Source organism: Thunnus thynnus, chromosome 14 (assembly GCF_963924715.1).
Source record: "Thunnus thynnus chromosome 14, fThuThy2.1, whole genome shotgun sequence".
Taxonomy (NCBI): Eukaryota; Metazoa; Chordata; class Actinopteri; order Scombriformes; family Scombridae; genus Thunnus; species Thunnus thynnus.
Window position 1 is genome coordinate 22060517 of NC_089530.1, and position 13088 is coordinate 22073604.

General features: G+C 38.0%; 1 protein-coding gene across 21 annotated transcripts in view; it reads right to left on the bottom strand.

Moving 5' to 3' along the window:
* The window catches only part of camk2g2 (calcium/calmodulin-dependent protein kinase (CaM kinase) II gamma 2), an 81288-nt gene that overhangs the window by 18456 nt on the left and 49744 nt on the right, over positions 1-13088 (bottom strand). For 15 of the 21 annotated variants that reach the window (XM_067610569.1, XM_067610568.1, XM_067610566.1 and 12 more), the window contains exons 7-14: positions 12574-12676; positions 11882-11965; positions 11687-11781; positions 9954-10076; positions 8751-8834; positions 8615-8657; positions 7693-7752; positions 3678-3718 (exon numbers count right to left, since the gene is read on the bottom strand). In XM_067610569.1, coding sequence (XP_067466670.1) covers positions 3678-3718; positions 7693-7752; positions 8615-8657; positions 8751-8834; positions 9954-10076; positions 11687-11781; positions 11882-11965; positions 12574-12676 — 633 coding nt within the window. The remainder of the gene's footprint in view (positions 1-3677; positions 3719-7692; positions 7753-8614; positions 8658-8750; positions 8835-9953; positions 10077-11686; positions 11782-11881; positions 11966-12573; positions 12677-13088) is intronic. The other 6 variants (XM_067610574.1, XM_067610573.1, XM_067610567.1 and 3 more) reach the window with 1 other exon arrangement.

The following is a 13088-nucleotide window of genomic DNA, read 5'->3' on the forward strand; positions in this document are numbered from 1 at the left end:
TGTTTATATATAGTATAAGTTTTAATTAAATTGAGAAATGTGTTTAGCGCCAATCGGATTAGCTACACATGCAGGAAAACAACTGATATAATGACACACAGTCATGAATTTAAAGTGTATTTAAAGGATTTTTTTTGTGGTGATTTCTGTAATGTATCAAATACTGTATGAGAAACTAAACTAAAACTACCATATGCACTCAGTAATTGCAAAAAATGGTCTATTATGTATTAATGGTTTCATGTTTAACCACTTAACCACTTATGATTTATGTTTTGGTCCATTTGATGAAACCTGTGAGCTGGAATAGTGGTTCAGCTGCAGAACAGAGGTATATAAATATAGCTAAAGATTAGAGATGGAGCATGTGATGTGAAGAGGAAAACAAAGCTTGACCCCAGACTCTCCCTTCGGCCTCAGGCTAACTGGAGGGGGAGCAGAAAGAGACGCTTCTTGAGTGCACATCAGTATTCCCACAAGTGAGTTAAGAGGTGTGAAGGAATGGATTACGTCAATAAAAGGTTGAGGGCAAAGTGCTGGGAGGTTTTCAGCTGTTTCCCTACGACTCTTGAGATGAGTCAATGCCCCAGTGTGACTTTAAAAAGTGTTCTGGCAGTCTCCCCAGCCCACCAGGTACATCTCCTACAGACAGACTAATGTGTGATGCTGAGAGCAACAAGTTTTCCCATCTTTCACTGGGCTGGTAGAAAAATGAAGGTGAATTAACACCAGACTTTTTAACTTAAAGGATAGGTTCACAATTTTTCAAGTAATTCTTAAAACAACAGTCAGGCACCCAAATGAACATTTTGCCTGCTGTAATAATTCCTCCTGTACTGACCATTAAGTCTCAAATGTGCTTACAATGTAAATGACAGGGGCCAAAATACACAACCGTCGTTTTGAGCAAAAATGTATTTAAAAGTTTATCTGAAGATAATATGAGATAAGTCAAGTTAAGTGGATATCTTCCACAGCTACAGTCTGTTTAGTGAAAAATTCCCTCTTTGTGTCTCCACAGACACTGTTTTTCCTTCACAGCTGCAGTGGAAGGATCGTAACAAAGAGGAAATTTGGCACCACAAGACAATTACGTTGAAAGATGTCGACTTGATTTGACTAAATTGGACAGCTGAAGCCTCATATAGGCTTTAAATAAACTTAAATACACTTTTGCACAGAAGTAGGGCTGTGGATTTTGTCCCCCGTTGAAAGTACATTATGAAGGGATCTTCTAATGGTCAATATGAACAGCAGGAACAATTACAGCAAGAAAAATGTCAGTGTTCATTTGGGCACTTGATAGACTTTGCTCCCTTGTGGCCTTCAGGAACCTTTAAGAAGTGTAAATATGTAGACTCACTTAAAGTTTCCACTATTGTGAACATCAGCATTATGAAGAGACTACTGGAAGTCTCCTATTAGTTAGAAGTAGATTAGTTATCTATTTCTAGATCTAGTTCTCATTTTTTATACTATTTATTGGCTCAGGAAAGGTTATCTGAGGACTGTTGGGACTACAAATATTTTCTTACCAAGTGACACATTCATACATGATAACTATTCAGTACAATTTCAGTGCTGTTGAAATAACTGGGGCACAGTGTTCGATGAACACTTATTTAGAAAAAAAAAAAGCAGATAATTCATTTCCTTTGCACAAATTTCCCCAAATCCAAGGATTCAAACTGCCTGCTTTTCTGTACATCATAAGATCTGTCTGAGTTGATCTTGTTTCCCTGCAGCCACGAAAAGGATGTTTACTAGGCTTGAAATGTTCAGAACAGTGTGTTTGTTTACTAACTGAAACAGTTTATTACGGCCGAGTATCAGACCTCAGTACTTCTTCTGGTACTGGCTGAATCATCAAATGTCAGGTCATATTTTTACTCTTTGCTATTTATTCTTTCTTTTATAATATTGCTAATTTTAGACAATTTTAACAAGGCAAAGTTCGTGTACAGATGTTTTGAGTTTAGAGAATATGTAACATTTGAGAGGTGTGGTTTCTTTCGCTAAATGAAAAAAGGGTTTTGTAGAAAATAAAAAACATGTTAATATTTCTGAAAGTAACGTATCTAAATGGTATCATGTATTATACCAGATATCCAGCCCTACTGTTTGTTTTTTTAGCAAGTGACAAAGAGTATAAGTATCAATTTTATTGTAAAATGCATTCAAATGCAAATTCCTCAAGAAATACTTAAAATATCACACACTTTTACTGAATTATTTTACACACATCAGTGCTGATATCCTCAGTCTGTCATGCCTGAACTGTCTCTAATTCAACAGTGGTGATTATCTGCAGGTGACCAAGACAGCTGTTATATTTACAGGAAGAAGGGGAGAAAAAAAAAGAGGTCACTCAAATGAAAAATAATGAGGGTACAATAAATATGCAAAAAGTTGAGACAGGGAAAATGATTGTGTATTGATGTTTTAGGGTGATTCAAATGCCCCTCGCTCAGCTGATGGTCAGGGATGTTGGCAGGTAAGTCAAAATGTCTGATCTTATCCATACGCAGACGGGTCAGAGAGTGGAAGAAGATAACTGGAAGAGGTTGAGTGTGTGTGTGTGTGTGTGTGTGATCTGTCAGGAGCTGAAATGGTTTTGGTGGCGCTCATGGCTGAAGGGGATGCAGGGATGTTGGATGAAGTTTGGAAATCCAACAGAAATCGGACAAGACGACAACTGTCATAGACGACGCCTCAAGCATCTCTGCCCCAAAGCAAAAAAATAAATAAAAATAAAACAGACGAAGGGGAGGGGAGGCCGGAGGCTTATAAAGGGAGACAAAGAATGAAAAATGAACGAAAACGACAGAGCCGATCTCACCATCAAACAAACACTCGAGCTGGACTTCCTTTTCTGACAGACAGCAATGGAGAGGAGGAGGAAAAAAAAAAAAATAAGGGGTCATCGGGAAACAAGGAACTAATCAAAATATTAAAAAAGTGAAGCTGCCAAATTGATCCCAGAAAGAGAGAAAAACAAAACAGCTGCACAAGCTTACACAGGAACAAAGATGACACAAGGGGATGCTAAAAAAAAGGAAAGTCTTGAAAGATTTAAATCATTGGTCGTGCAGTTTATTTGTAGAATGTATTGGGGGGTTATTTTGTTATTGTTTTAGTTACTGTATGTAATGGGGATTTTGTTTTGGCCCTTGTTGATCATGGCGCTTCACTGCATGCATTGACGCTGACCGTCGATCAAAACAAAATGAGCACCAGGACATGAAGGTTGCTCGAATCGCTGTGAATCAGAGAACAAGCTGGTGGTAAATAAAACAAACAGCATCTAAATTATGTCCCTTATGTTTACATCTTCAAATAGAAAATGTGTATTAATCTGCGCCCCACCTTTAACTTCTAGCACATAAACATGTTCAAGTGAGTATTTAATCTTTACGATCATCAATCTTTTTACCCTGAGGCACCAAATATCTTATCACTTTTAATAGACCTTAACAAATTAACAATTAACAAAGGAGCACCAAAGCACAAAGGTAATCCAACTTAAAGGACGTACTGCTTTTCCACATGTTATATTGAAGAAACATGATATTAGAGAGTAGTTAGGGTGACAGACCAAAAGGGAGACAACAGAAGGAAGTAAGTCAGACAGAAACAGTAGAGTCAATAAAACCCTCATGGGGGGTCAGAAAACTTACCTTCACACCATCCGACTTTTTGTTTAGTAAGGTCTTGCATGCTGAAAAAAAAAAGAAATTATGGTAAGAAGTGAACACAGTTTGGGAATTAATTGTGACATAAACTGATCAGTGGTTGAGATCAACCAGTCAGCAAAAGAAGCTCCAATAATAGTTTGTCAAGTCTGAAGTGTACATCTGATTTCATTAATATTTGTAAGAGTGGAACTGTTGTTGTCTGAGAGACAATCCCACCCAAAATGCTGTGAATGAAGTATTCTTACTCTACCACACTAGGGATAATCAGGCCATGATTAAATGTTTAAAAGGAAATTTGGCATTAATAGCACAGAAATAGCAAACTGAAAATGAAAAGTGAAATTTTAAATCCATTGCAGGAAATGGAAAAGTGATAATTAAATTATAACTTTTTTTTTTTGATTAAAGTTTAAATAACTTTGCACAGTCTTGGAGGAGGTATTTGCTCCGTCTCCATTATAATTTTCATTTAAATATATATTCACTGATAATGTTACAGCCCCAACTCCCCAAAGTGTTTTGTATGGAGGCTCATTTCTGCCAGGAAAAAGATGAAAAGTTAGACATGACAAAAATAAAAAATACTCGTGGTAAGTACTACAGTAAGTCAAAATTTAGAGTTAGTATGTTAGAATTGTGAGATACTGAACTTTTCATCTATTTTTTTTTCCTGAAACAGAAAAGAACCGCTCTGATTAAAAAATAATGAAGAGCCAGGAAATGACTCTTTAAGCTTCTATTTTATTTTTCCATTTTTCACTGCAATTTTTTTCGTGTTTATTATAGATTTTTTAAAATTTCATTTTTAATTGGATCAAATATCAAATTTCCTTTTCCAGTTACATTTTATTCGATCCATTTATTCATTCATATACTGTATATCCCTAGTTGTAAAGCAACATATAAGTCAACCATTTCTATTTTTAATGTTCCGTTTGATGTTAATGTTTTGGGTAACATCATCCTCCATACTATCAACATTTTTTGGAGCAGCTGAAAGAACATTAAAAGAAAACATTCAAAAAGTGAAGTCTTTTTCCCCCAAACACTAACATTTAGTGTCAAAAAGCACACAACACGGTTCACCAGTGTTACAGACTGAGCCTGTTTCAGTGTTCAGTGTGATCTACAGAAAATCATCATCCTTCCTGACGGCCACAATGGAGCAAATATGAATGGTGAGAAAAAAATAAATGAATGAATATCTGAATCAGATACTCTTGATCTAAGAACTTGTTATTTTTATTCTTCTCTGAAATTAATGAGTCACAAAAGAAAATATAAGTTGTTTTAAGGGAAAGATAACATTGCTGGAAAGACTTCCAAAAAGTGGCCTTTAGAAAAAAAACAACAGTTGGTTAGCCGACATTGACTACACTGACATAACGTCATGTGCATGCATCTGAAAAAACAACCACACAGCTACAGTTTAACCTGATTTACATAGAAATGACACAAAACACACAACAAACAGGAAATTAAATAAATGTCAATATGCATGCACACACACACATACACACACACACACAAAACATGGACTAAAAATAAACATACACACACACACACACACACACACACACATATATTCATACTGTTCAAACACTCAAATTTGGGTAAAGTCATGTTTCAATGATCCTCCCTTACCTTCCATTTTAAAGGGAGGAATGAGGGCAATGAAGAAGGTGAGAAAACAGTAATGCATTTAATATCTGCATCTTAACATCTGAACAGTGACCAAAATTGAAAACTTGAAATTGAAAAACTTGAATTGAAACTCTTTTAATCATTTTCAAAAAGGGGTGGTGGGATTCATGCGATGACGGTGGCTTATCAACATGTCCAGCATGCAGCATCCACTTCAAAGTCTTTATCTCAAAAAAAAGTGCCAAAGAGAGTGCAACAGTCCAACAGTTACTAAACTTGACTTTTAAAGTTTCAGGACATCATCTCTGCAAATTCAAAACCAAAATTCACACTTTATGCAACAATCGTACTCAATGAGTGAAGAAATTCAAGCATAAAGACAAACCCATTATCAGCAACCTATTGGTGTAGCATCCACTTGCCAATAAAACCGTGATTTTGGCCTTTAAGCAAGCAGCTCGTCCTGTCGCGTGAATATAAATCACCATTAAAGGGTCAGTATGCTTCAAACCAATCAGTTGGTACGACTTGTTGATCAAGCACATCTGTTGTAACAGGGTCTGTATAGTGTTTGATTTTAGAAAGTTTAGAACTAGTGTACAAAACTCCTGTTGAGTGTTTTAACTTTTCATCTTTACAGCTGGTACAGACACTTAAATTGTACATCTAAGAATAAGCTTCCCAGCTTTATCCTAATGGCCAGCAGAATAGTTTGCAAACCCTAAAAGTCCTAAACTTTTTACAGTAAGGACGTTGAGGACAGCGAGGATAACTATTCAGTCAGTTTGAGCCTTTGAGCTCCGGGAGGCGCCATAGAGTGTCTCTGGAAACTAAAAATGTAATTTAAGAAGTCCTTCATCCCAAGTGTCATCAGTATTCTTAACTCTGCAAAGTGACTGATGAGATTTAAGACATGAACTGTTTTTAATGTGTAATGTGACCTTGTCTCTATGTTTGTTACACTGACTGCTTCACTATGTCTTTCTTGCAAGAATCATGTGTAGTGCCGAAGACAATTTTCCACCCTGGTGGACAATAAAGATGTATTCTCTTCTCTTCTCTTCTCTTCTCTTCTCTTCTCTTCTTCTCTTCTACTTGCCATGTATCCACTTCATGAAAGATATGCCTGAGGTATGTTGTCATGGTATAGTATGTCCCCTTTATTAAATTGCTACTTTTGTGAAGTATTTAAATGCTATTAAAAAGTGTAACAATTGGATGTTATGCATTTTACAGTGCTAAATGGTTCAATTTATGTGAAATAGAAAGCTAGCTAGCCATTTTGTAAAAATAACTTGTTGAACTGATATGGTGTGATGGATTTGAGCCGACTGCGGCGAGCTAACCGCATGACTAAACAGTACATATATTCTGCTCCAGACAATAAACGGCAGCACAAAAATAGAGGCAGGCCTCCTGTCCATCATTTCTCCACCCTACACACACACGCTTTTAGACAGTGGGATGTGAGTGTGCTTTTTGAATTGTCGGTTTCTGGAAGTTAGATGTCAGAAACGTGTGAAAGGAACATGTTTCATGTGACACAAACTTAGTTTGAAGCATACTGACGCCTTGAGGTTTCTTGTGGTTTTGTCTATTCACACAAAAACAACGCAGCAGGCAGGAGAGGGGAGGAGACAAAGAGAAATAGTTTACAGAAGACATTCTGCATTCTGTTTATCCAGCTTCCCATGCAGGTCGGCATACTGTTCTGTACGCTCATACACATGCTTGGCTGGCCGTTAGTGCCAGAGCCATGCAGAGGGAAGGTTGCAGCGAGCACAGGCAGGCATCGACTGGGCATCGGCCAAGTACTATAGATACAAAGTGATTCAGAGGAGGCAAAACTGAGTGTTACGGAGGATGGATGTTAGTGTGTCTATGTGTATTGCAAATTAAAGAGTTAACATGGTTATGCTGCAGAGGAAGAGATATGCAGCATGCACCAGTTGTGTTAATGCAAAGATGTGTAAGCAGAGCTTGGCCAGGTAGCAGCTGCAGTAGTTGGAAGGAGGTCAGAGGGTCATGCTGAGTGTCAGTTAAATGGCTGTTTTGTTCGACACAGGAAATTAAATAGCCAGTCCTGGAGAGGAGCTCTGCTCATCAGAGCATCAAGACACGTAGTAGTACTGAAAGGTCCAGAGCTGAGCTTCGTTTGTGGTTTCTATTTACATGTTTGTGTGTTCGAGGGTGTGTAAGATGCCCCAGTGCAATAACGACCATTCAAAAGTGGTCCATCAGTGTGCAGGCAGCAGGCAGCAGGTGGAGGGGTTCAAGCAGCCCAGGCTACATGCCAATAGCCTGAGTTAAAAGTTGGCAGTGCCCAACTCAACTCCCCCTCTAGCAGACGTACCTTCCTGTGCCATTGCGGCCGTGCTGGTGGTAGCGGCAGGGCTCGTATGCTGCCGTCCCACTATTGGACAGAGAGGGATTCAATGCGGAGGCACAGGTGGGACAAGAGCCTCACAGAAGCCTGACAGCCTTTTACTTTCTGGATTTCTTGAAGTTTAATCAACTCCAGAGTTTTACAATGACAAAAAATGTTTCCAGAAGGTGTTTGGATCATCCAATGAGCTGCTCAACATTTGTGACATTTTAACTTTAACAAACTCCTTTTTTATTAGGATGAAGGCAAACAGGAAATCCTCTTCGCCAAAAAAATACCTGTGCATGATAAACATGCCTACAGTTATGTAATAAAGCAATTCAGAGGTCTGGGCCGTCTGCTTTCCTCAGTCTGGATCAATCTTGACCAGAGAGCGGTTGGCTATAATCCACAGGAGCTGCTTTACTTACATGAAAGCATATCAACACTGAGCCAGTAGCATTAATGCATTAGCTTGCTAGGCCATCGTCCAGCCCACAAATTGGGTGTTCAATCAAGAGTGTACTGTGTCTCGGTGATCAATCTGCTTACTAGGAGGAAATCCGAGCCAAACCCCTGAAGTGCGAAATCAAAACTGCAGACAAAGCTGACGAGTAAATGTGAACAAGGATAAAGATGTGCGGTTAAGGGAATCAAATTCAGGCCAATAAAAAGATTGATCGCAGACAAGAAGTATAGCAGCGATGTGTATCATTCAGCATCGTTGAGATATCTAATCAGGAAATAAATACTACACATATGATTAGATTATGATTATAATGACAAATGGGTTTTTTTTAATCCTGATCATATTTATTCAAATATTTCTACATCATTGGGCCCTATTGAAATATACGGGGCAGATCATCGCTGCCAAAGCAGTAAACATCACTGCCAAAGTCATGCTCACCTGAAAAGTTCCTGGACACCAGCATCGTTGTGAGGATAGCCCCCTAAAGAGACATAAAAATCAACATTATAGTGATTTTAGTAACACAGACAGTGTGTGTGTGTGTGTGTGTGTGTGTGACTATGTCCACACTCACTTTAAGTTTCCTCCTGGCGTTGAACTTGCGCAGGCACTCCACAGTCTCTTGACGGTGCATCATGGAGGCCACAGTGGAGCGTTGCTACATGTAGAGGAGAGGAAACAACATATTAATGTACGTTGCTTCAGGGTAACAGTTAACCATGTCGGTGTGGAGGGAACGACACTGAGATAACATACAACAAAGTGCCCTGAAATACAAAAATAACGGACAAAGTGAGCACAATGAACACAACCAAACTAAACAACTAAATCACTAAACAACTATATCACAATGAATTTCAACCATGCCAGATGCCTGTGGTGGAAAAACACTCAACTCAACTCAGAGATACATTTGTTCACATTACTTTCAATAAGCATCACAGAGATTTAAGATGGATTGAATCTAACTGGGGTCCACAGAGTTCACAAGACTTTACAGTATCATGCACTAAATAGTGACTTTCAGCTGGAGCTAGACATTGTTTGAGGAACAGCATTTGGATTTGTTAAAGAAGGTGTGGTAAAATGAGTTGGGAAACATTAAGATACAATTATGAAGTCACTATTTTAACTTTGGCTCATAGGTCAGTTAACACTAAACACCTGAGTAGGGACAGTACTGCTGTCACATGCATGGATTTCCATATTTTGCCATGTTTGTATGTGAGACTAGTGCTCAGAGGGTGGAAATCGACTTCATGTCATAACTGATTAGCCTGTATATTGTTTAGGCCCTTCAATACGGCGCATTGTTACATGGCAACAACACGGCAGGACTTCAATATTAAGACCATTTACTACAAGTAAAAAGAGAAGCAGTTTTTAAAACTGACATCCTTTTTGTTGTGTTTTGGGTTTTTTTACAGTTTTTTATTATGTTCAATGTTTGTCCTGTTATAAGATTTTAATGGACACCTGCCTGTAAGCCAGTCGGAGCCACATACCTTCTGTGGCTAAAATCTAAGCTAAAGCACGCGTGAAACAATTTAACTGAGAGCTTTGAATGTGTTTTATTCTACAGAAATATGTAGGTTTTTGTGTCCAGCAGTCCTAGTTTTAAAACTAAGCTACTGGATGTGACGGAGATGGCAAAAAAATGCTTAATAATAAGGAAGCTAGCGCAAAAAATGTAACAAATTGTTTTTGAAGCTGGTGACAACACCTACACCAGTATTTTACATGCTGGAAAAGATTGATTTTGATGAGTGTCACTTACGCAGACCCAGGGATGCTTGAGGGCCTGGTCGGCGGTGATCCTTTTGGCAGGGTTAATCGTTAACATCTGATTGATCAGATTCTTGGCCTCGGGGGTCACTGTGTCCCACTCTGGAGATGGAAACTGAAAGAGGGAGATTGTGAGGAAGAAATGTTAAGAATATATATCACTCTTATTATGATTTCATTTAACACCAAACATCTAACACTGAAGAAGCTCAGTGATTTTCAAGCCGCTTCAGTAGTAACAGGTGGAGTTTCTCTCACTTTAGTCATCCATCCATCCGTTCGTCCATCCAAGTAGCATGAAAACATGTTTACTACTAAATATCAAAGCAAGGTTTCAAGAGACATTTGAAGTAAACATCTCTTGAAAACTTGTGTCAGTTGTCAATTACTTACAAGATGAAAAAAAGAGACTCAAGGTATCTGGCATGACAGTGATGATATTCAAGAAGTGCACATTATTACAAGTGCTTGTCACCATCACTTCATATCAATGCTCATATTATGCACATTCATTAGATGTGGCTGCTTCCAATTATGGAAATTAATACGGGTAATAAATTCCTATCTCCCAGAGGAATATGACAAGATCTGATAAATAAGCCTATTGCTCTCATATTGTATCATTTTTTCTTCTACAGTGAAGATGGAAATTATGCAATATCAAGTAGCAAGCAATTAAAAACTGAAATTTAATTTCAGAATTTAATTTCAGCTCGCTGTTTGTTATTTGACTTAAAATGAGCTTTCGGCAAAGGTGTCCTGCAGGGCTCATCTCGAGGTGCTGTGTTTGTTTTTCACATCCATGTAAATAATATTTCAAAACAGGAAACAAAAATTTGTATAGTTTAATGAAAGCAGACACTCTCTCGTCCACAAGGATCCACATACTGAAAAGTTGCACACTAAGCCTGGGATGAGCCCATGAATAGTGTTCATTAAAGCCGCATTAATCAGTATTTCTATATTAACAACGGTGTCACTTATAGTGATGAACCCACAGACATTTATCACCTGACTTCAGAGCTTTATAGCATCTTTCAGCTCATTGTTTTCGCTTTACAGCTCGTAACTTTACTGTTTTGATTCAGTCTCACCGCTCTCATCAGCACCGTTTTCAGCCGCAGCACGAAAACAGCTTTCAGCGAAAAAAGCTTAGATGGATCAACTGGATGCGATCCTCCCAGCACCAAAAGTCAGGAAAAGTTAGCAACTAGCAATGCTAATATTGCTCTTTGTCTGCTAGAGGTCTAAATAAGCAACTGTTTGCTGACAAGCTCACCAAACCAACTTTATAAGAGCTAAAGAGCTCCACTTGTGTTCACAGACCTAGAATTACAGTACATTAAATATATATATATATATATATATATATATATATATATTTCACATGAGATTCAACATCTGCATGCTCCTCCTGCCACGACTCCAACACTGCACACACAAGGCAAAGACTGTTGGTCATGTGGATGTCACAGAGAAGTGTGAACGATAACAAATAGTTTTGTCTTGTTTGTGTAGTTGATTGTGTCTTTCTAGAAAATAAGCACACAGTCGTGGCGATATTCTCTGTCCACTTACCGCGGCCAGTTACCATGCTGGCTATAACTATTAAGATTTATTCAACATCATCATCATGTTATGTCAACTGTTTCCAGAAAAACTGTGTTGCACTGCTGCACACAAAAACACACATGCAAGTGTAAAATACATGAGAGAGGTACTCACATCGTATGCACCGGCCTTGATTTGTTGATACAGTTTGTGTTGGTCCTCGTCCCAGAAGGGAGGGTAGCCCACCAACAAGATGTACAGGATCACTCCTGAAACATAGACACACACACACACACACATAACATCTATATAAATACATTGGATAAACAAACTTACAAACATGTAAAAGGTGAAGTCTGACTAACTGACCACATGCCCATATGTCCACAGGCTTGCCGTACGGGTCCTTTCTCAACACCTCTGGGGACAGATAACCAGGAGTTCCTGCGAAACCTGTGAAATCACAAACAGACTGGAATGAAATTATGATAAAACAATATTGATATACACCATTGTGACATGATTCAAGCCTATGGGTTTATAAGCCTCTCTGACCTTTATACCAATTTACAAAAAGTTCAACTGTTATTCAGTTTCTGTGTTTTAGACAAATTAGCACAATGACATTATCTCCACATTTCTCCTTCGCTTTACCAACCTCATCTTCTTCTTGTTCTGCTCCTTTTCCAATTATTTTCACAAGACACACAAACTCACTATTATCTTATTTTTTGCTGTGTTGAATATAAAACTATATTCACAATAATACCATAATATAACTTCAAAAATGCAACAGTTTTTATTTACCGACAGTTCTTTTAAGACAGTGTGACCTACATTTATAACCCACCGAGAAACTTTGATTATTTACTACTTTCTAAAAATGCTCTTATGTACTTTTCTCTTATACAATAACAGAAATGTAGCATATGATAATTTACTGAAACACAAACTATCTCTACTGATTTAATACGGTCTCATTTTCTAAAGCAGTGCTGCTGGTTTTTCTTGCTGCTGAATGCAGAGTGAAAACAGAGAATAAAGGATGTGTTTTCTCTTACCAAACCATGCCTGTTGGTCCCCCTGCACTTCAATCGCCAGGCCGAAGTCTGCGAGCTTCACTGCTGCTCCCTTCATCTTACTGGCCAGGAGCAGGTTCTCTGGCTGTAGCACACACACACACACACACACACACACACACACACACACACACACACACACACACAGATAAATTAATTAATTATGAAATATGTTCACTAGAGCTGCAACTAGTGACTGTCTCCAATATGTATTCATTTGTTTTCTGATGATTTATAAATGTGTAAAATAAGACATCCCGTAACATGTTACCAGAGATAAACGTGATGTCTCATGTAACATTTCATATTTTGTCTGACCAACACTCAAAAAAAAACAACCATTTCCAATGAAATGAAGAAAAACACTCAAACCTTCATGTTAGAAAAGATACATCAAATGTCTGTGTTTCCACTTTCAGACATATTTAAGAAAAAAAATGTTAAATTTATCCTCAAACAGACACTATAAAGTTTTGTATAGCACAAGCTCAATCACA